Below are 21,815 nucleotides of genomic sequence, written 5' to 3' on the forward strand. Positions count from 1 at the left end.
GTCCTTTGTTTTATATGTGTGTGAGAGAGGAGACGTGTGCCCCTCCCACACACACATACTGTATGGGCACATGCGTGCTGTGGCACCTGTGCAGAGAGGGCTTTCTTCTCACTGTACAAGTTCCCACAATCGAGCTCAGGTCATCAGGCTTTGTGGAAAGCAAGCTATCCTACCGGCCAACTCTTGTCCCTCTTCTTCCCCCTTTTAAAAAAAACGACCCCAGTGTGTTCAGATTCTGTCTCTGCCCTTCCCGTTTCTTTCCTGGTGCTGATGTGGCTGCTCCCTGGCAGTACCAGAGAATGAAGAAAGGGAGGTGCTGCCCGCCCTGCCCTGTCTGTGCCACTGTGGTCTGTGTGCTCACAGGCTGCACGTCTCTGGTTTCCGCTTTTCCTTCCTCTCCTTACCCGGCAAGTGTTCATGCCATAGATTGTTGAAAGCTACTTAACCAAGAGAATTGAGGGGCTGCAGAGACGGTTCAGGGATTGAGAGCACTGGTTGCTCTTCTAAAGGACACAGGTTAAATCCCAGCACACACATGGCAATTAACAACTGTCTGTAATTCCAGTTCCATGGGATCTGACACCCTCACACAGACATGCATGGGGGCAGAACATCAATGTAAATTGAATTAAAAAGAGAAAGTTGATATTGAAAAGTGCTGTCTATGGTCTTATTGCAGAAGTAGCACTGTCTATTTTACAATGTAGGAGTGGCTGAGCATAGCAGCTCACACCTATAATTCTAGCACTTGGGAAGCTGGACAGGGGAGCATCACCTGGAGGCAGTCTGGGCCATTTAGTAAGTTCCTGTTGAAACCAAAGGTGAATCAAGCTGGCACAGCCGAGAAGCTGGCATGCATCTACATGAATGCCAAATGCGTGTCCAGCCCTGGGAAGACAGTCCCTGGAGCAAGCTGCCTAGGGTAACTAGCTGTATCTGAGGGTGCTGAGCTCAGACACCTGAGATCCCCTGCCTCAGACACCAGCCTCAGGCCTCCACACATGCGTACACACATGTACCCACACACATCTAAGCATACAGTACATATACATGCAGAAACACCATGAATGCACACATACACATGCAAAAGAAAAAAGAAAAAGTCCTCCAAGAAAATTCAGAAGTAAAGACATTACGTGGAGTCCCATGGTGCAGCCAGTGAGCTGGGCACTGCTCGTGGGTGCCCCTCCTCTCCGTCTGTTTATAGCTGTGAGCACTGAGTGTTCTCCATCGTGTACAGCTGCCGTGTCTCTGGATCTTCCCTCTCCCTTCTCCCGTACGTACCTCATGGTCATGGGTATTGACACAGGCTCCATGGCCCAGCAGCACGTCTGTTACAGGTGTGCTTCTAACCATTTCCCTGCACTCTTGCTGTGGCTCTAGGGCTCACTTCCTGTTTTCTCCACTGACTATTTCAGCACGTGCCCTGTCCTCATGTTTCTGTGGAATGCACTTCCAAAGAGGGAATTCCTAGGAAAAAAATCATTTATATTTTTCCAAAGTGCTTCCTCCTAAAATTATGATTAAAAAAAAATGAAGTGTACAACAGATATGGTAGCCTATAACTTAGTAGGGTCGGTAATTAGAGGACAGACTGTATAATTGTCTCAAGAAAAATAAAAAACCAGAATTTGACATAACAAACCTGACAGTGATGCCCACAATCCCTGAATATTCCTAAGAGCCATGGTGCCCATGTGGGCCAACACCAAGCTTTATGCAGTGCTGGGAATCGAACCCAGGGCCTTCAGCACTCTAACCTGGCACTCTCCCAACTGAGATGCCCCTCCCAGCTACGGGACAAATGTAAATTGCTGTGTCTCTGTTCTGTCCATGATGTAATCTAGATGCAGTTCCAGTGGACATTGTCTGCTTTAAGCCAAAGATCACCTCAGAGCTAATTTGTCACCTCTAGCCATTCTAAAGTCTTTGTCGTTCTGTGATTTCCAGAGGGCCTACACCGTTGGTTTAACAGGAAGAAGCCGGCATGCAGAGAGGCGTGTGGTGAATCTGAGCTGCAAGAGGGCGCCCCTGAGGAACACCTGCCTCGAGGCCAGTTCACCACAGTGGATCGAGAAGCCATCTGGGCTGAGGTAGAGAAGGAACCAGAGAAATGCCCTCCAAGAAGTGATCTGAGCGAGGAAGACCTGCCCTACTACGTGGACCTTCCAGATAGGATGGCCTCTGGGGGTGGGGATAGCAGTGAGCACACAGAGTCTGCAGACACGAGCTCTGGCCACACTGACAGTGAAAACACATCCACTTTCTCCTCTCCCTCCCATGACCTGCAGGACCTAAGCCACGAGGAGAACTGCTGTGCTCCCATCCCCGTCGGGGGCAGGGCATACTCCAAGCGAGCAGCCTTGCTGGCAGCCTTCCAGCCAGAAAGCCCCAGGTCTAATGCCAGGTTAAGCCTAGTGCGAGCAGACTCAGACAAGACACAGGCTTCCGAGTCATTTTCCAGTGATGAGGAGGCTGAAGTGGAGCTCCAAGCCATTACCACATCGAGGCTGTTGAAGCAGCAGAGGGAGAAGCAGGAGACAGTCGAGGCCTTGTTCAAACACATCTTGCTCTACCTGCAGCCCTACGACTCCCAGAGGGTCCTGTACGCCTTCTCGGTGCTGGAGGCTGTGCTTAAGACCAACCCCAAGGAATTCATTGAGGCTGTGTCCAGGACAGGCATAGACACCAGCTCCACTGCGCACCTCAACCTCATCTCCAACCTCCTAGCTCGCCACCAGGAGGCCCTCATTGGCCAGAGCTTTTATGGCAAGCTGCAGACCCAGGCCCCTAATGTCTGCCCCCACTCCCTGCTGATTGAACTCCTTACCTACCTCTGCCTGAGCTTCCTACGGTCCTACTACCCCTGCTACCTGAAGGTCTGCCACAGGGACATCCTTGGCAACCGGGATGTACAGGTCAAGAGCGTGGAGGTTCTCATTAGAATAACTACACAGCTGGTCTCCATGGCCAAGTCCTCGGAAGGGAAGAATGTGGAGTTTATCCACAGCCTGCTGCAGAGGTGCAAGGTCCAGGAGTTTGTCCTGCTCTCACTGTCCGCGTCCATGTACACCAGCCAGAAGCGCTATGGCCTGGCCACCGCCGACCGGGGAGGCAGGGTCTTTGTGGAGGACAGCCTCTTTGAGGAGAGCCTCATCAATCTGGGCCAAGACCAAATCTGGAGTGAGCACCCACTGCAGATTGAACTGCTCAAGCTGTTGCAGGCCCTCATCGTCCTGGAGCACCACCTGGGCCAGGGTCAGGAGGACTCCGAGAGTCAGCCGGCCCTCTCCCGAGAATGGCAGAGGGCTCTTAACTTCCAGCAGGCCATCGGTGCCATGCAGTATGTGCAGCCCCACCCCCTCACCTCCCAGGGCCTTCTGGTCTCCGCTGTGGTGAGAGGTCTGCAGCCCGCCTATGGCTACGGCATGCACCCCGCCTGGGTGAGCCTGGTCACGCATTCCTTGCCATACTTTGGGAAGTCTCTGGGCTGGACAGTGACTCCCTTTGTTATCCAGATCTGCAAAAATTTGGACGATCTGGTCAAGCAGTATGAAAGCGAATCAGTCAAGTTTACTGTCAGGTATGCTGAACTTGATGCTTTTATTGGCAGAGTTTGTAATGAATGTCTGTGTTGCCAAGGCTACTAATTGAAAGATAATCAACCCCCTCAGAAGGCTGGGGGTGTCATCAGCACGAGTGTACATGTTTAGATCCTTGTCTGGTAGAGTGCTTGCCTGCTAGCGTCTATAAACCCATAGGTCCAGTCCTCAGCACTGCATAGAAACTGCTCTCAAGGCCATCCTGGCTACATAGTGGATGCGCTTGGTGCTAATTGATACCCTGTGTAAATAAACTACACAGTGACCCAAGCCTTCTCAGAGGTGCTAGTCAGTTAACTGTTAGTTTTGCAAAATGGAAATAAAACCAGAATCCACTTTAGAGTAACTCTAAAACACCTTAAACCATTTTTCAGTAGTGACTTTATAACGTAAAGCAACACCCAAGGTGCCTGTGCTTTAATTTCAGGAGCCCAGTCCATCAAACACAGCCAGTCTCTGTGTTCTGTGTTTACATGTCAGACTGGAGCCCTCATGGCCTCACATTCTCAAAACCAGTTTCTCATTTTTAAATATTCTTCTAATATGTGTGTGTGCGTGCATGCATACGTGTGTGTGTGTGTGTGTGTGTGTGTGTGTGTGTGTGTGTGTGTGTTTTGAAGGACAAGTTGGGAAGCCGTTCTTTTCTTCTAAGTTGGTTCTGGGAACAAACTCAGGTCACCCCCAACCCTGTTACTTTATTTAGCAGTTTCTCATTTCTTCTCCACAGCACAACCTCAAAGAAGGAAAACATTTCTCCAGATTACCCACTCACTCTTCTGGAAGGCCTTACGACCATTAGCCATTTTTGTCTTTTGGAACAGCCTACCCAACATAAAAAGGTACCTTCCCCCCTGGACTCGTAGGCTAATTGCTTGTTAAGAATGGTTGTCTCTCCTGGGCTATGACTGTGTTAAGTATGCAATGACATATGAATGATGAAAACGTCATGTAAACATATATGAGGCACAATTGAGAGTATAAATGTTGAGTTCCACACATGTGTGCAGTATGCAAATACATGCAAGATGTGCAAATGTGCACACAAACATAGGTGTGTACACATGAGAAACAAGTGTCAGTGAGTTCCTTCAACCTTTGCCCACTATTCCATCAGCTGCCATCGCCGTAAGATACAAGGCAGATTGATTGATTTTAGGCTTACTTAACTTCTGTGCAGGTGTGCTTGTGTGTGTGTGTGTGTGTGTGTGTGTGTGTGTGTGTGTGTGTGTGTGTGTTGCATTGGCACATTCCTAAGCCTGTTTACATGCATATGGAGACCAGAGGAAGATTTAGGCTCTTTCTCTGCTGCTCTCTAACTCTTTGCCCAACAATAAGGTCTCACTGAGCCAGAAGCTGTCTGCTTTGGCCAGTCTGGCCAGCTGGCCAGTGAGCCTCCAGTACTGAAGCTACAAGCATACAAAGTTACACCCAACTTTTTAAGTGGATGCTGGGGATTTGAACACATGCCCTCAGGCTTGCACACAAACACACTTCTTGCTCATTAAACCATCCTTTACCCTGCACTTGTCTTAGTCTAAGTGATTTTTTTTTTTACCTCCTGATGTCGTGATATGATGCTTATGAAATCTGAGGTGGCTGCTTCACTCTGTCCAGTTAAGTCTCAGGACAACCTGGGGCTGGCGGAGCATTCCTGTAAGACCACCAGCACTTAACAGTGCTTAATGGTGAAGGAAGAGGATCAGAGCTCAGGGTCATTTTTGGCTGAGTTAAGTAGCAACTTTGAGATCAGTCTGGACCACATGAGACCCCCTCTTAAAAAACAAAACAAAATCTTAAAGTACACAGAGGCAGGTGGATCTCTGTGAGTTCAAGGCCAGCCTGGTCTGCATAGTGAGTTCTAGGACAGCTAGAACTACATAATAGAGAGCCCCTATCTCAAAAAAAAAATTTATAATTTGAAGTTACACGTCAGCTCAGTCTCTGCGAACAAGCAAGGGGTTGATACATACAGGGGCAGATGCCACTGGCAGGCGACCATGTGGGCAGTGGCCCACCCTACATCCCAGCAGCGCCACCATCCCCAGGCAAGAGGGGGCTTGGCTGGGGCAGGTGAGCCTCAGGCACCCATTTGAACTTTCAGACCGCTGCTGTAAGCGATCCGATCAACTTGAGAAATGCCAAGAACGCCATTTTGGAAGAGCTGCCTCGAATAGTGAACACCATGGCCCTCATCTGGAATGTTCTCAAGAAGGAGGAAACTCAGAAGAGACCGGTGGATCTCCTGGGAGCCACAAAAGGATCATCCTCCGTCTACTTTAAAACCACCAAGGTGAGGCCTTTCTCGGGTCCGTTGGTTTGTGTGTTTACAGAAACTTAAACTCACCCACCACAGCCTCCTGAGAGCTGGGGTTACAGCTGAGCATCACCATGGCTGCTTTTCTCTCTCCCTGCATCGTTCCCACGTCTCTGTGAGCCGGGTAAAGAAAGAAAAAGATGTAACTATAGAAACCTATATGCAGATAATCATAAAATGCTTAGTGAACCCACAGTCCAAATCACATGGAGAAATCTCCCCTTACGGTAACTGTGATGGCGCATGATGTAATTCTCGGCATGTTAGAAGTGAAAGGAAGATCAGGACCTCAGGACTAGCCTCATCTACGAACTAAGTTTGCCACCATCTAGAAATACATATGAGACCCTTTCTCGTGAAAACCAACAAACCTTCTCTGTGTTCAGCCTTTCTTGAAAAACACTGTTTATAAAATTGAAGTCTGATGATTGGTCTAGTCCCCACCTGAGTGTCCGCGACTCTCTGCTTAAACATGGCTTATTCCTCAGAAGTGCGTCAGAAGCCTGGGGTGTGGGGGCCTGTGAGAGCTTCTTTATCTTACTAAGCAAACACCTTCAGAACATCGAGCCTGTTAGTTTTTTATGTCTGTCTCAGAAGACCCCAGGCCCACGAGCTGGCCTGTGATTATCTGATACTGTCTGTGGCAGCTCAGAATTATCAAGCACAGGAGTTGGGTGGCCCTGGGCACCAGGCCTGGCTTTGGGCTCACAGTGACCAGTGATGGACAGGCACATGCAGAACATCCCCTCAGGTCCAGACATGCTGGACACAGTGCTGTCCTCTGGGCACAACATGCCATTGCCATCTTGAAATCAGAGCAGTTGGAATTGGTTCTACAAGACTCTGACTCCTGCTTTTGTATGTGGTGGAGAACATGCACCACAGACCCAGAGCTGTGGAGCTCCACCCGCTCTGAGAAGATTTTTCTCCTGTGGTATAAGTTGCCTGTGTTCCTGTAGGTAACCCCAGTTAAGTTCCTGGGGTGGAGGGAATTGGTGCGAGGGCTCAGTGGGTAAATTGCCTGCCCAGTGACCTGAGTGATTCTCCAAAGCCACACAAAGACTGAAGCAAAAGACACCTGAGGGTTGTCCTGTAACCCCCACAATGTGCTGTGGCACACGCATGTGTACACACGCACACACACATATCACATCTCTCACAAATTATAAATAAAAACCGGAGTTACTGAATTCTTTAAAATGAATAAGCTGGGTGTGGTAGCACACATCTTTAATCCCAGCACTCGGAGGAAGAGACAGATGGAGCTCTATGGGGTTAGGCCTAGCCTGGTCTCCATAGTGATTCCAGGCTACATAATGAGACTCTACCTTAAGGAAACTCTTGGTTTCACCAAGCTGGACATCATTTCTTGGTCTGTCACGGGTGCCCTTTCTTAGCGACGCCCACGCTGGCTCACACTGTGTATGGAGAGCTGCTCTAAACAGGCCCTGAAAACCCTTTGTTCTGTCTGAGCCTCAGTTTCCCCATCTGTAAGAAGAGCCTGTTACTAAGCAATTTTGATAAAGGAAAACATTTTTTGTCTACTGTGAAGCATGAGCATGAGGACACAGCACAGTGACCTCTTCCAGGTACCATGCTCATGCCCTGTGGGCCAACCCGGCAAAGCCTCTGCCCTCACGGCAGAGGGAGGCACTCCCGAGGAGAGCCGGCATGTTGCTGCAATGGTATATGGTGCTGCCTGGTCTGTGCTGTCAGGGAGGGTGCAGAACTGGGCACAGTGCAGATCTGAGACCATGGAGGGAGGGCTGAACCAGAGCAGAGTGTTTGGGGCAGGGAAGGCCACAGGCCAAGGGCAGGGAGAATGGCTGCTTGCAGGAATCTGGGGAAGCCAAAGGCAGAGTATGGATGAGGCTAGGCCAGGTTCCAGCCTTATCCTGAACTGCTTAACTGATACAGTTTGATAAGGGCTGCATACTTTTAGAACTTGAAAATTAACTTTTCTAATGATTTTAAGCTCTAGTCCCTGCTGCTCTAGGTAAACCTGGGCCGTGGGATTTCTGTGAGACTTCTGTGTAGGTAGTGAAGCTCAGTGGGAAAGCACTGGCCAAGCATGCTCCAGCATGTTCCAGACCCCGGATCCAGTTCCTGTACTGCAGAAACATGCACTCAAACAGGCACATGCATAGGTACACATGCACCCAGAGGCATGCACAAATGCACACACACAGATATACAGGCATACGCAGGTACACACACAGGCATGCACAGGTACACACACAGGCATGCACAGGTACACACACAAGCATACACAGGTACACATAGGCGCACACAGGTACACAGGGGTATATATACATACACAGGTACACTCACAGAGGTACACACAGACACAGGTATACACAGGTACACACAGAGGTATACACACAGACACAGGTGCGCACACACACACATACACACACACACACACACACGCACCAGTGGTCAGGTTTAATTGCCCCTCAGTAATATTTACCATCTTAAGACTCTGACAAGTAGCTCATCTCACCTCACTGGGTCCCCATCCTGGCCACTCACTGTGCCTTCCCTCTGCCAGAGGAGTCGCAGCCCCTCCTCTGTTCCAGTGGTGCTGTGAAGCCCACTGATGTCATTCTGAGTCAGCTCTTACCATAGCCAGCAGTTAAGTGTGCCTCAGGTGAGGGCCCTGATGCTACTCTGGGAAGACTTTTTTTTTTTGCACTTAACTCTTGCTTTTCTTTTTACCAGACCATAAGACAAAAAATCTTAGACTTGCTGAACCCCTTGACAGGCCATCTCGGGGTTCAACTGATAGCCGCAGTTGCTACAGTGTGGAGCAGAAAGCAGTCGCGGCGCCACAGCAAGACCAAGGTAAGAAGCTGGAGCGGGCTCGCAAGGTGGGCTCAGTGCACACGATGCCTGCTGATTCCCACTGTCCTCCAACCTCTGCATGCACACTCGCAAGATAAAAGGTGGAAGGAAATGGGTGGAGGACAGTTGTGGAGAAGCTCAGGCCTGTGCACACTCACAGACAGGAACTTACCTCCACACACACTACAATCACATCAGACTTCTCCAGGGACAGCCACTGCGGAAGGCTGTGCTGTGTGTGTGCTGTTTTGCCTTTATCTTCTGTAAGCTTTCAAGGAACTCTCTTCTTCTGGACAGATGGTCCCCGTGGCAAGCGCGTCCCAGCACACCCTTGTCGACCTGGTGTGTGCTCTCAGCACTCTGCAGACAGACTCAGTGCTGCAGCTGGTGAAGGAGGTGGTGAAGAAGCCAGCGCAGATCAAAGGGGATGAGGTGAGGTGCCCTGTGGAGAGGACGCACCCTGGGAGATGTACAGGCAGGAGGTGGGAGATCTACAGGAAGTGCCTCCTTCCTGGTGCTTCTTCCTACTGTTGCGGCCCGCTGGGAGAGGGAGAATTCTTTGGGTTGTAGAGCAGCGCTGTATGCATTGAAGGAGGCATTCAGAGTTCGGGCGCTGCTGTTTCTTAGTGGGAGCTCCCTGAGGTCAGCTTGCCGTCCCCATGTCACACACCCTGCCTGGTGCTCAACTCTTAGCACCTTCTAGAAAGAGGAAATGGCACCTGCCTTCAGGAGCTCCACAACCTGAGAGGTGCAGAAAGTAAACAGAGCCAGACTCTGTCAGGGGCGCAGGCCTGTGGGATTCAGCAGTCATCAGGGCAGCAGGAGGGGCAGGAGGGGCAGGACTCAGTCGGATTTGGTGCGTGTTGATGACTAGAGGAAGGAGAGACCAGACATGGACAGCAGCATGGGGGAGGGTAGCAGATGAAGGAGAGAGGTCTCAGCGGAGCAAGCGTAGAAGTTAGCCTGTACTTCTCGCAGAGAAACAGAGGCCAGCTTTCCTGTGGTCATACGTCAAAAGGGGTAGCCATATGTCCGTCCCTGAGAACATTTCTGAGTCTCACACGTGGGAGCACTAAGTCCTTAGCTCTTATGAGAAGGTGCTGTAGGAAGGCCAGGTACAGAGCTGTGCTTAGAGACCATGAGGGATGGCATCCATTCTTGTGGCAATCGTGAGCTTTCCCTGCAGGGAGCTTCAGAAATCATCCTAGTGACACAGCTCGTGTATGACTCAAGTCTCGTGTGTGAAAGAGGGTCTAGAAGAGCTGTTGTGCCGATGGCCCTAGCTTTTACAGTACAAAGTCAACAGTTGGCCGCGAGAGTGTGTCGAGGGTCAGTTGAAAACAGTGAGAAGACAGAACTTACCCAGACAGTTGGGGAAGGGAGAGATCGATGGCAGGGGTTGCGGTGAAGCAGACAGCTTTAGAGTATGGTTGTAAACCAGTTCTACTTGAAAGGAAACAAGAAAATAGTTTGTCTGAGTCAAATTTGAGTGATCATGTTCTGAGAAGAAAAACAAACTATCCTGAGGGACGTGCCCCACTGTGAAAAGGTTCCGTGGTTATATAGTTACAGGGCAGAGGGGAGTCAGGAAGCCGCGTATTGACAGATTCAGTGGTGCAGCCACCAGTAGGAGCTAGGGCGTCTCCGCTGTAGTTCAGATGGTGACTGCGTTCCAAGACTGACAGTCAGATCCAGCAGCTTACTCAGGTGCCTGTTAAAGGAGCTAAGGCTAGCTCCAGGTGGCAGGCTCCTTCTCAGCCACTGACCCTCCCTCTGAGGTGAGACTTTAACCCTGAGGGGGCCTCACAATCTAATGAGTCCTTATCAAGACCATCCTTAGTCATGCACACAGACTGCACACACAGGGAGTGCAAGCACAGGGACTGTATTCACACAGACTGTATACACATGGACTGCAAGCACACGAACTGTATACACATGGACTGCACACACACGAACTGTATACACACTGACAGCACATACATGGACTGCACACATATGGACTGCACACATACACGGACTGCACGCACACGAACTGTAAACACATGGACTGCACACATACAAACTGTATAGATACAGACTGCACACACATAAACTTCACACACATGAAATGTGTACACACAGACTGCACACACATGGACTGCACATACATGAATGTGTAATCCACACATGATTTGGCAGCATAGTAGACTGAAATGTGTTGTTTCAGTTTGTTTTATCTAGATTCTAGGTTGAAAAAGAAGGAAGGTCACAGTAAACATACTTGAAAGGTGGATTAGAGAATCAGCCAAGTGCTTGCGGCCCCAGGTCCAGGGACACAGACCACTTGCATGGCTGTTAGTCTGCCTGTGGCTCTCCCAGAATGTTGGCTGTTAGTCTTCACCCAGTGCTGCACCTAGACATTAAAGTAGGCTGGCCATCGAGAGAAGCGAGGACTGAGAACCCTGAGTGACACCAGGAAATGGCGCCTCCTGGGGCCTTGTCAGGCCAGCTCTACTTCCACAGAAGCCAGGGCCGCGCCTAGGAGACAGCACACGCTCCGTGTAGCCAGCAGTGGGGCCTCTTTGGGTTGTGTTTTTTCAAGATACTATAAAGTCTACAGAAAATTGTAACTTCTTGTTTAGAGGATGTAAAGAAGGAACCAGATTTTATCTGTCTGGTTGAAGTTTGGTATTTCTCGGTTATTTTAGTTGAACTTCTATAAATAGCTTCCTAAGAGGAATTTGGAATGGGTTTGTTATTTTTCTCCTATAACTCCAGCTAGTTGGGACTTGATGATCTCTGAGCTAGGCAGCGCAAACTCTTGCACTAAGGACTAAACCCTGTCTTGCCAAGAAGCCATTCTGTGCACTTATGAGGATCCACGTTCACCCCAGCTCTCTGTTCCAGAAGTTGGGAGGGACCTCGAAGACATGGTTGTCCAGGTATATGCTAGTGTTGCTAGTGTGTGTTTACACAAAAGAGTCTTTGGCTCAAACCTGTGTCGCTGAAGCACAATTCTTATCAGAATAGACAGACAACTGGAGGAAGGGAAGACATATGTATCTATCTACTAATGGCTTCTGAGGCTCCGTCCATTGTGGTAGGGGAGGCCTGGCAGGGCCACTCAGCTCATAGTAGCAGCAGGAGCTTGTGTGGAGACTGTTCATGTCAGTCCACAGCACTTCCAGGACCAGGATGTGACCTCTAAAGGTCTGCCCCCAGTGAGAAGCCTCATCCACCCACCAAGGTCCAGCGGACTACCAAATAGCACTTCACTTTGGGAACCAGTGTGTTCCCATGGGCTTGTGGGAGATGTTTCAGATTCAAACCTTAGCAACTACAGCCCTGTTGAGTTTTCTGTTGAATTCTTTGACAGTCTCCCTTCCCACCCACTTACAGTGAGTGGTGTTGCTGTCTTTCCCTTCCTACCCACTTGCAGGGACTAGGTGTTGCCTGCTTTCCCTTCCTACCAGCCTGCAGTGGTTAGTGTTGTCTTTTTCCCCTCCTACTCACCTGGAATGAGTGGTGTTGCTTTTGAAAGAGCGTACCCCTAAACGGGGAGCCGCGTCTCTCGCTCCAATCGTGGGATGGAGTGCCCCCAGGAATCACGAGTAGCCATCTTGATATAACAGCAGGAGGTAGCTTTTATTAACGAGATCCCTATTAGCGGGATCCCGGGTCGATACGTATCCCACACAGGAGACAGAGGAATCGACCCCGAGCTTCCAAACTCGGGGGGGGGGGGTTTATATAGGGGCATTCTCGTGGTTACACATGATTGGTCAATTCAAATGGTGCACAGTTACTTTCGGTGCGAAATTACATCAGCAAGGTGTACGTGCTCTCTAGCAGCTCGGCAGGCAGGTAGGGTGGCTCATCTCACTCAGGGGGGTGAAGGAAGGGGAGGGGGTGGCTACAGATGGTCAATGTCCTTGGGGCTGATAGCTGGTTTGGCAGGTCCTATCTCTAACACCCTCTCAGGCACGTCCTAACTTTTTGAAATTTTAATTCTTCACTTTCTTTCCCTTCCTACCCACTTGCAATGAGTGATGTTGCCTTCTTTCCCTTCCTACCAGCCTGCAGTGAATGGTGTTACCTTCTTTCCCTTCCTTCCCACCTGCAGTGACTCATCTTGCCTTCCTTTTCAGAAGTCTCCCCTGGTGGACATCCCTGTGTTGCAGTTCTGCTATGCTTTCATCCAAAGGTAATGGCGCCTCCTGTATTGGCAGGGACTGAGGAGCAACTTAACTTTAGTTCAGAGAGCTTAAGTGTCCTCACTCCTCCCAGCTTGGGTGTGGCCTCAGTATCCGTACTTTTCTCTCTCTGAAGGCCTGAGAGCTGACATTTTTAAAGTCCACATGCGGAACATTGAAGGCTCATGCCAGTGAAGCTTTACCTGAGGCCTTCTAAGCTTTGGAAAGGTCCGATGTATATGAAGCTGGCTTTAGAAGACCCGCAGCTAGGAAAGTGTAAGCCCTTGTAGAGAAGGGGGAAGGGCTGGTTTACTCAGCTGAGTCTCAGTCTGGGCTGCGGCAGGTGTACAGGGATCCCCAGCATGCAAAGAGCGCTTGCTGGGCCCTACGCTATACTCCGGGGCACAGCTTGGATAGGGCCACTTGCGTTGGGGTGAGTGAGGGATGGAGGGCGCACATGCACCTCAGGCAGCCATGCCTCCTACCCCCACAATTCCACAGCCTCCCCAAACAGCACCACCATCTGAAGGCCATGTGCTTGAAACCCATCAGGGTCGCTGGGTTGGGGCTCACAGTAAATAACTCTGACAACCCAGGAAGTCTCCGTGGTTCACAGTTAACATCTCAGCCACTCCTCCTCTTCACAGTCTGTAGCCACAGACAGCTAAACTGAGGACTGCAGTCCCAGCAGTCACTAGGCTGACGTTAAATTCAAACTGGTGTCCGTCTTCACCTGGGAGCATCTTAGTGGTCCCCTGGGCTAGGCTAGTCATGTCGCTCTGGAAAAGCCAGTGCTACTGGGACACCAGCTGACCTCCGTGGCTCTGAGCTGCCAGCAGCTTCAGAGTAGGTTTTTATCATCCTTCTGCCGCAGAGGAGGAGTCACCAAGGTGGAACAAGAGACAGTAAGGTAGGCAGGCACCAGGGGTGGACCGGGGCCCTCTGACTGCATCTGTGCTTTAGCAAACCGTGCTGCCGAGATGTCAGCACCCTCCTCGCTGACCCACCCGAGAGCTGCCCTGGGTCATGGTCCCTGGCGAGCTCACCTTCCCTTACGCCTCTTTACCATCCATGATGCATGCTGTCCTCAGTGCTGGACAAGCATGGCCAGAAATGAAGGCTGATCGGCCGGCTGAGGCTTCTAGTTTACAGAGAGTGAAACCCAAAATGCCCCACATGTCAGAAGCTGGACTCCAGGTACCCTAACTGCAGATGCTTGCCCCGGTACTAAACTGAGCTTGCAGAGACTGTGATAAGCTGAAACAGGCAACATGAGGCCAGTGAGCTGTTCTCCCAGGTGCTTCCCTGCATCTAAAGCTTCTCAGAAACGGACTTTGTCTGCTTAGGCTCCAGTGCCTGGCTTTGTTTTTCAAACAGGCTTTCCATACCAGACCTGCAGGAGGCCTTCCCTTCGCTCCTGGGTGTCCTGAAGGAGGCTGTGCAGCTGAACCTGGCTCCCCCTGGATACTTTCTGCTTCTCAGGTATGGAATCTCCACGTTCACACAGATACAGTGTTCTCTATAGAATACATTTTATTTTACTTCTGTAACGTTTTGACCAGAAGCTGATTGTCTCTCAACAGCATGCTGAATGACTTCGTAACAAGAACACCCAACCTGGAAAGCAAGAAGGACCAAAAAGACCTTCAGGTGTGTATGTGGGACTGCTGGAAAAGGTCGGCAGTCCTGTAGTCAGTCTGTAATAGCACCATCATTGCTAACAAATCTTACCCAGAATGGTATCTTAGCTTGGCCTGTGTTCTGAGTCTCTCCTGTTAGTGAAGACCAAGCAGGCTTGGGGCAGGTTTGTTGTGTCACATTAGAGCTGCCCGCCTGCTGGGGAGTCTGTGAGACGCCGTCCTGATTGCTGGACACAGATATCTCGGAAGTATGAATCTTTCTCCTCCCAGGAAGTTCTCCTTGAAACTTTCTCCTTGCTCCAGTATAAAAGCAACATGTGTTCATAAGAAAATTAAAATGTTGTAGAAACAGTAAAATTTACCCAGATGTGGTGTGGCTCATGCCTATAATCCCAGCACTTGAGGACCAGAATGCTAAAGTCGGGGAGCTGAGGCAGGGGGATTGCTATGAGTTCCAGGCCACATAGTGAATTCCATGGCTACTTAGTGAGACTCCACCTCAAAAAAAAGAAAAGGGGGGTGGGTGGGGATTTAGCTCAGCGGTAGAGCACTTGCCTAGCAAGCGCAAGGCCCTGGGTTCGGTCCCCAGCTCCGGAAAAAAAAAAAAAAAAAAAAAGGAAAAGAAAAAGTCATGATACACTTCGGATACATCATGGTTCTACAGTTACTAACACTGAGTAGGGTCCATGGCTGTTCTGTTTAACCACAGACTTCAACTTGAACATAGATGTACAGTATTCCTTGACTCTCTAGACAAGCACTCAGACAGTTATAGGCCCCCTGGAAGTCTATCCAGCGGCTGGTAGGACACTCGGCTGGTAGGACACTCGGCTGGTAGGACACTCGGCTGGTAGGACACTGGGCTGGTAGGACACTCGGGTACTCAGGACCTAAGTGTGGCCTGGGGCGTTTAGATCAAGGGGCCTTTAAGGCAGAAGAGACATCCTGTTGTCTCCCTCTGCAGCTGCAGGGGAGGTTTGCACAAGCAGTTGACCAGAGCTAAAGTAAGTTAGCTGGGGGCATCTTGGGCTCTGGTCCTAGAATAGAGTTGGGCAGTTTTCCACAGGATTCTCCATCAAATAAATCAAATTCTAGTTAAACCTGACGTGGCCTGAGCATGAACACAAGACGGAGGAAGCTTTGCCTTGTCCTGCCCTGTCACATTGCAGGAGCCTCCCAGACTGGAGAGAGTAGTGTCAGGACTCTGGTGTGGCTTTGAAGTCTGAGGGTCTCTGGACGTTCTAGTTCTCTAACTCTGAAATGCTGATAATAAAGTCTAAAAAACAATCCCTAAAAAGTTTCTTGCTCTTTCTGAGGGTGAAAGGCTGCTGCTGGCTTAGGGGATGGACACTTGTAGCCTGACAGCGGGGAGGCGGGGAGTAAGTAATGTGGCCTTTGTTCCGTCTCTGCAGGAACTGCTCAACTCTCAACTTTCTGCCTGCTAGTCCGGAAGAAAAGGGGACACTTTGAAAAGTGATTATAGTGTTTATTACTAAGTTGTAAAAAGTTTCCTGTGAAAGCTAGCTAAGGGAGGAAGCGGAAAGATCCCAAGCGGGAAAGGGAAACAATTCTGCTAAGTGGGGAAAGAGAAAAAAAATTCTAGTAAGGGAAAAATTCTACTCTTCTCTAAGCAGGGAAAGAGAAAAATATCTCTCCTTTCTTCTCTTTGTCCTCAGCTCTTCTACATCTTTCAGAATGCATGGTCACATGTTAAAGAGTCCATCACAAGTTCGCACATAAAATCAAATGATAAATTGAAATAGAAGTTTACAACAGAGAATGCTTGCTTGCATATCCATTAGGAGTAATTATCTGGCTAAACATCCATCACCTGTCACAGCCCCACAGGTTTAAAACCATAAGTAAGTTATTAGTGAAGTTGTCCATAGATAAACCCAGTCAATATTTTATCCTCTGTCCTAGCACCTATAATAAATCGTTAGCTCCCCTTTTCTGACCTTTGGTTAATAGTTTTACAACCTCTTGGAATGGGCTCTGAGTAGGAGAAAGTCTGGTTACCATCTAAGAGCAATTAACTGGTGACACTTGGGAGACTGGCAGAGTTCTCACTGCAGTTTGACTATCAGAAAAGGGTCTAGTAGCAGTCCCATATACAAGAGCTTAATACTGACTGTTACAATTTTAGAAATTCTTATAGATCATCATTAAGACTTGGGCTGGGGATTTAGCTCAGTGGTAGAGCGCTTACCTAGGAAGCGCAAGGCCCTGGGTTCGGTCCCCAGCTCCGAAAAAAAGAACCAAAAAAAAAAAAAAAAGACTTAAGAAATCATCTATTTATCTATATAGCATCACTGCAAAACAGTGCATCTTCATAGACCTGCAGAGATCTGCTCAAAAGGGGTGGCTAATTCCTAGCGGACCATCTCAGGACGATCACCTGCTAGTTATTCACTTGTCCTATTATGGCCCCTGACACAGACTCACATACAAGATGGAGGAAGCTCTGCCTTCTCGTGCCCTGTCACGCTCACATGTAAGATGCTGCCGTCCAGGAATACTTACGTCCCATCATCCTCTGCATCTCCCACCGTCCTTAGGCCTGTGCCTACCCTCTTACAATCCCATTCTGGCTTCATGACACGCACGCACGCACACATGCACATTCACGTGCACCTATACACACACAGTTGCATGTGTACAGATAGAAAGGTCACACTATTTGTTTTCTGGGCCTGTCTCATTGCTAACACAATGGTTTCCAGTTGTCTCTGTCTCCTGCAAAAGTCATCATTTATCTTTCCTTACACGGCTATGGTTTTTAGTGCATTTTTCTTCATCTCTCTGTTGACCAACCTGCTTCTCTTTCCTCCTGGCCCCTGTTTTCTGAGAAATGGTCTTGCTGTGTAGCTCAGGTTAACTTTAAACTCTGAGTCTTCTTCCCTCAGGGCTTGGGTCATAGGCCTACAGCACCATGCCCAAGGCTGGGTTCACTGTGTCTGTGCTGTTGGGGACTAGCCAGGACTGCTGAGCTGTATACCACATCACTTTACAATTCCTATTTGAGACACGGTCTTGCTGAGTTGCCCAGAATAACTTTGAACTTCTGATCTTCCTGCTTTCACCTCTTAGTTGAGGCTCAAGAGATGCCTCAGTGATTACAAGCACCAGGTGCTCTTGCAGAGGACTCAGGTCCAGTGTCCCCCACCCACATGGCAACTCACAACCACGTGTAACTCCAGCTGCAGAGGTTCTGGCGCCCTCCAATGGACTCTAGCGGTACTCTATACATCTGTGCACACATACTTACAGACAAACCACCCTAAAGTAAAACTAAATAAAACTTATATTTTTGGTTATGAGCCTAGCCTTTAACGGCTGAGCCATCTCTCCAACGCAAATAAATAAATCTTAAAGCTCTTATTGGGCTTAAACAGGCAACATTTTGTTCCAGTATTCCAGCAGGCCAGCAGTGGAAGCGGCTTTTCTAGTTGAAGGAAGACTGAGGAAGCAAACCAACAGGAATATGAGTTATTCTGTGCACAGGAACAGAGGGCAAAGCACATAAACACAAACTCCCAGAACTCACTGAGCGTCAGGCTATTCCTCGTCAGAGTCTAAGCAGAGAAAGGTTGGCACAGTGAGTCAGGCAGTCCCTGCAAGGAGTTTGCAGGTCTCTTCTTGCTTTCCAGGAAAGCTCGGTAGCAGCCTGCAGGTTGGTAACCAAGCTGCCACAGAGCCCTCCACGGGTAATGCTTGGCTGTGACTTCTGCCTGGGATAAAAAGAAGACAGTTTTATCGCTCTTGAGTTTGTTTACAGTTTTGATCAAAATCTGGAGGAAAAGAATTTTTTCTTCTGCCTCTGTCTTTCCCAAACCAAGTTATAGCAAGTTAAGGAAGGACAGAGCAAAGGCCAGGAAATAGCATGTGCAGATTTACCCATGGACCCCTAAGCAAAAGGCAGATTTATTCAGGATTAGTTATGGGCTTGGAGGGGGGTCAGGGTCTCACAATAGGAGGTTCATGAAATCAAGAGGGACTGTGTTTGGGGGGTCAGTACATGTGTCCTGAGTGTAGTGGTCACTTGGGAATCCAGAACTAAGTGTGCGCTTTGTCCAGTGTTTTGTGCGGGCTTTTGTAAGCATGCAACCTGGCGGGAATCTCTTTGTTCTGCCCTTGGAGTCCTACAAGCACTGGCTTCTTGCTGGTGGAGGGGGCCGGTTCTTCTTTGTCCCACAGACCACCAGCCTAACAGTCACTTTAGGAGAACAGGTTTTGGCTACTTGGGCTCTGTTAAAATCGCTCTGGTTTCATGGATACTTCTCAGCCCCGAGGGATTTGGGGCTCTGTGACATCCGAACACCTTTTACTGCATCTCCACATGGAGTCCATCAGGGCAGCTGAGGCATTTAAAAGGCTCTGAGCTGCTATTCTGGAGGGCCAAAGCAGGGCTGAGTGCAGAAGCCGAGGTTGGAAGCCAGTGGACATCGGCTAAGAGCGCTCACTCACTGTGGGTCAGTACAGCATTTCCATCCCACAGCTCTCCCTGTGTCTGAAGGCATTCCTGGTGAGCCATTCTGGGTTTCAGTCTGTCCTGGTAATGACAAAGAGGTGGCCCTGGAGTTCCCCTGGAGTCCACCTAAAGTGACAGCACCATAGGACAAAGTTACTCCTGTGGAATTACAGACAGGGCAGAGTTAAATTTAAATTACTCTAAAACAAGCAGCCAATGCTAAGCACATTCCTCAAAGGGAGTCAGAGTTTACTCTGGGCCAGATGAGTGGCCCTGGCCCGGAGCACAGCTTTGGGTTGCTGTGAATGATGTGCTCCAATACCAGAAGCAATTGGATGGCCTTTCATTGTCACAAGAACAAGAAAGCCATAGAGCAAGGCACACTCAGTAGTCAGTGGGGGCATCGGGCAGCCAGGTGATGGCAGGCCAAGATCTCGACTAAGGTTAGAGGCTATCAGATCATGTCTTTAGCTTTTCTGGGTTTTGTCTGGTAGTTGAAAGGACGTTAAGTCAGTCAGTGGTGTGGAAATGAATTCTGATACTGAACTAACGGCAGTCCAGAGAGACCTCAGCTCTATATTCCAAGTCTCCACAGCCCTCGGTGTCTAACAAGAGTGTGGTAGCTTTTTTTCTGGGATCATCAGTTCACAAAGCTCAGTTCCCTCAGGATACCTTTGAGAGTGTTGGGACTGGAGAGTTGGGTCAGTGGCCAAGAACACTTGTTCTGAAAGAGCGTACCCCTAAACGGGGAGCCGCGTCTCTCGCTCCAATCGTAGGATGGGGTGCCCCCAGGAATCACGAGTAGCCATCTTGATGTAACAGCAGGAGGTAGCTTTTATTAACGAGATCCCGGGTTAGCGGGATCCCGGGTCGACACGTATCCCACACAGGAGACAGAGGAATCGACCCCGAGCTTCCAAACTCGGGGGGGGGGGGGTTATATAGGGGCATTCTCGTGGTTACACATGATTGGTCAATTCAAATGGTACACAGTTACTTTCGGCACGAAATTACATCAGCAAGGTGTACGTGCTCTCTAGCAGCTCGGCAGGCAGGTAGGGTGGCTCATCTCACTCAGGGGGGTGAAGGAAGGGGAGGGGGTGGCTACAGATGGTCAATGTCCTTGGGGCTGATAGCTGGTTTGGCAGGTCCTATCTCTAACACCCTCTCAGGCACGTCCTAACTTTTTGAAATTTTAATTCTTCAGTTCCTCCTACAGGGGACCCAAGTTCAGTTCCCAGCACCCACGTTGTTATAAAATATAATGGGGATGAGGAGGTACCTTTGACATCCCCATGCCAAAGTGTGTCCCTGAGAAGTTATGCTACACAATGGATCCATGTAAAATGCTTGGGGGGGAGGGGATGTAGATGGCAGACAGATGGAAGCAGAGCCATGAGGGAAGAGAAAGGACAGAGAGAGAGAAAGAGGGGGAGACAGACAGGCAGGCAGGCAGGCAGGCAGGCAGGCCCTGAGAACAGACAGCTGCTGAGTGGCTGGTGGGACCTTCTGCAAGCAGGACACACCTGTGCACCTTGTGGCAGCAGGTCACGTCACAAGTAGTTGCCAGGGCCTCAAGGGTAGCCGGCAGAGCGCCTGTATACTAATACAGAGAGGAGCATCTCAACCATTTGCAATGCCAGATCCAGGGGGTCAGTGCCCTTTTATGGCCCCATGGGTTAGAAGTCAGGCATTTCCTCCAGCATGCCTTCAGCAACTGAGCACTAGCTAAGCTACATCATCACCAGTCACCAAATGCCCTTTAAAAGGTCCCTGCCGTCACATACTCTGTTCTTTCCCCCCTCCCCCCTCTCATCCCACTCTGAGTGGCCTTTCGATCCATGGCCCTCCTAGGTAACCTCTGTGTGAGATCTATTGCACGATGTGGTTTTTGTGGCATACCTTGGCCCGGAGCTGTCGAGGTGCTCTGTCACTGAGCCCTAACACCATGGGTATCAGGCACATATGAGCTGCACAGGCATACATGTAGGCAAAACACCCATGCACATAGAAAAGTAAATTAAAATACATTTTGTTTAAAAAAAAGAATTATCCGTTAAGAGCCCTTCTAGGCTGCTGGTGGTGACACAGGCCTGTAATCCCAGCACTTGGGAGGCAGAAGCAGACAGATCTCTGAGTTTGGGGCCAACAGGGTCTATAGAGTGAGTTCCAGGACAGCCAGGGCTACACAGAGAAATCTTGAAAAACAAACAAAAAGAGTCCTATTATATAAACAAGGATGAAAGTGCTACTTGGGTTTTTCAAGAAAGCGCATCATAGTGAACAAAAACCAGGTAGAAAATGTTGGGTCTAGTATAACAAAGTTACAAGTTCCCTACTAGGATTGAGTTTCTCTTAATCCTTTAACCAATTAAGTAGACTTTACAAATGTTGTAAAGGTTGTGGGAAGCTCACAAGAGACAGTCACTTAGATACAGTTGCACTCATATCAGGCAGCTCATACTGTTGTGTTTCCAGCCCCAGGGGGTCTGGCAACCCTACTTTCTGCTGGCCCCACACATCCACTCTGCAGCACTATGCTAGATGAGCTTGCACAGCCTGGATGGCAGACCAGCCTGTCGTATGTGATACCTGAGGGAGAGGGAGAAGGAGAGGGAGAGGGAGAGAGATTTTTCAAGCCAGCCTTAAAAAAACAGAATCTTAAATATAGTCGGGGTTTTTTTGTTTTGTTTTGTTTTTTGGGGTTTTTATTTTTTAGATTTATTTATGTATATGGGTACACTGTAGCTGTAGAGGGCTTTGGATCCC

At 49.3% G+C, this 21,815-nt stretch overlaps 1 protein-coding gene and 1 long non-coding RNA gene across 8 annotated transcripts in view; one reads left to right on the forward strand and one right to left on the reverse strand.

The window, feature by feature from the left end:
* The window catches only part of Dop1b (DOP1 leucine zipper like protein B), a 102,179-nt gene that overhangs the window by 57,468 nt on the left and 22,896 nt on the right, over window positions 1–21,815 (forward strand). For 4 of the 7 annotated variants that reach the window (XR_015632793.1, XR_015632792.1, NM_001191660.2 and 1 more), the window contains 8 exon segments: window positions 1,951–3,583; window positions 4,330–4,441; window positions 5,704–5,892; window positions 8,638–8,760; window positions 9,058–9,192; window positions 12,891–12,946; window positions 14,313–14,417; window positions 14,519–14,585. Coding sequence is in view for 4 of the 7 variants with exons in the window: in NM_001191660.2 (NP_001178589.2) it covers window positions 1,951–3,583; window positions 4,330–4,441; window positions 5,704–5,892; window positions 8,638–8,760; window positions 9,058–9,192; window positions 12,891–12,946; window positions 14,313–14,417; window positions 14,519–14,585 (2,420 nt within the window). In the remaining 3 variants the exon portion in view is untranslated. 7 annotated transcript variants of the gene reach the window in all.
* LOC148002546 (uncharacterized) lies at window positions 538–9,577 on the reverse strand. Its single transcript, XR_015633339.1, has 4 exons — window positions 8,933–9,577; window positions 5,947–6,029; window positions 5,158–5,280; window positions 538–1,470 (listed from the first exon to the last, which is right to left on the reverse strand). It is a non-coding gene; the product is annotated as an uncharacterized LOC148002546 (long non-coding RNA).

Source organism: Rattus norvegicus, chromosome 11 (genome assembly GCF_021556685.1).
Source record: "Rattus norvegicus strain SHRSP/BbbUtx chromosome 11, alternate assembly SHRSP_T2T, whole genome shotgun sequence".
Taxonomy (NCBI): Eukaryota; Metazoa; Chordata; class Mammalia; order Rodentia; family Muridae; genus Rattus; species Rattus norvegicus.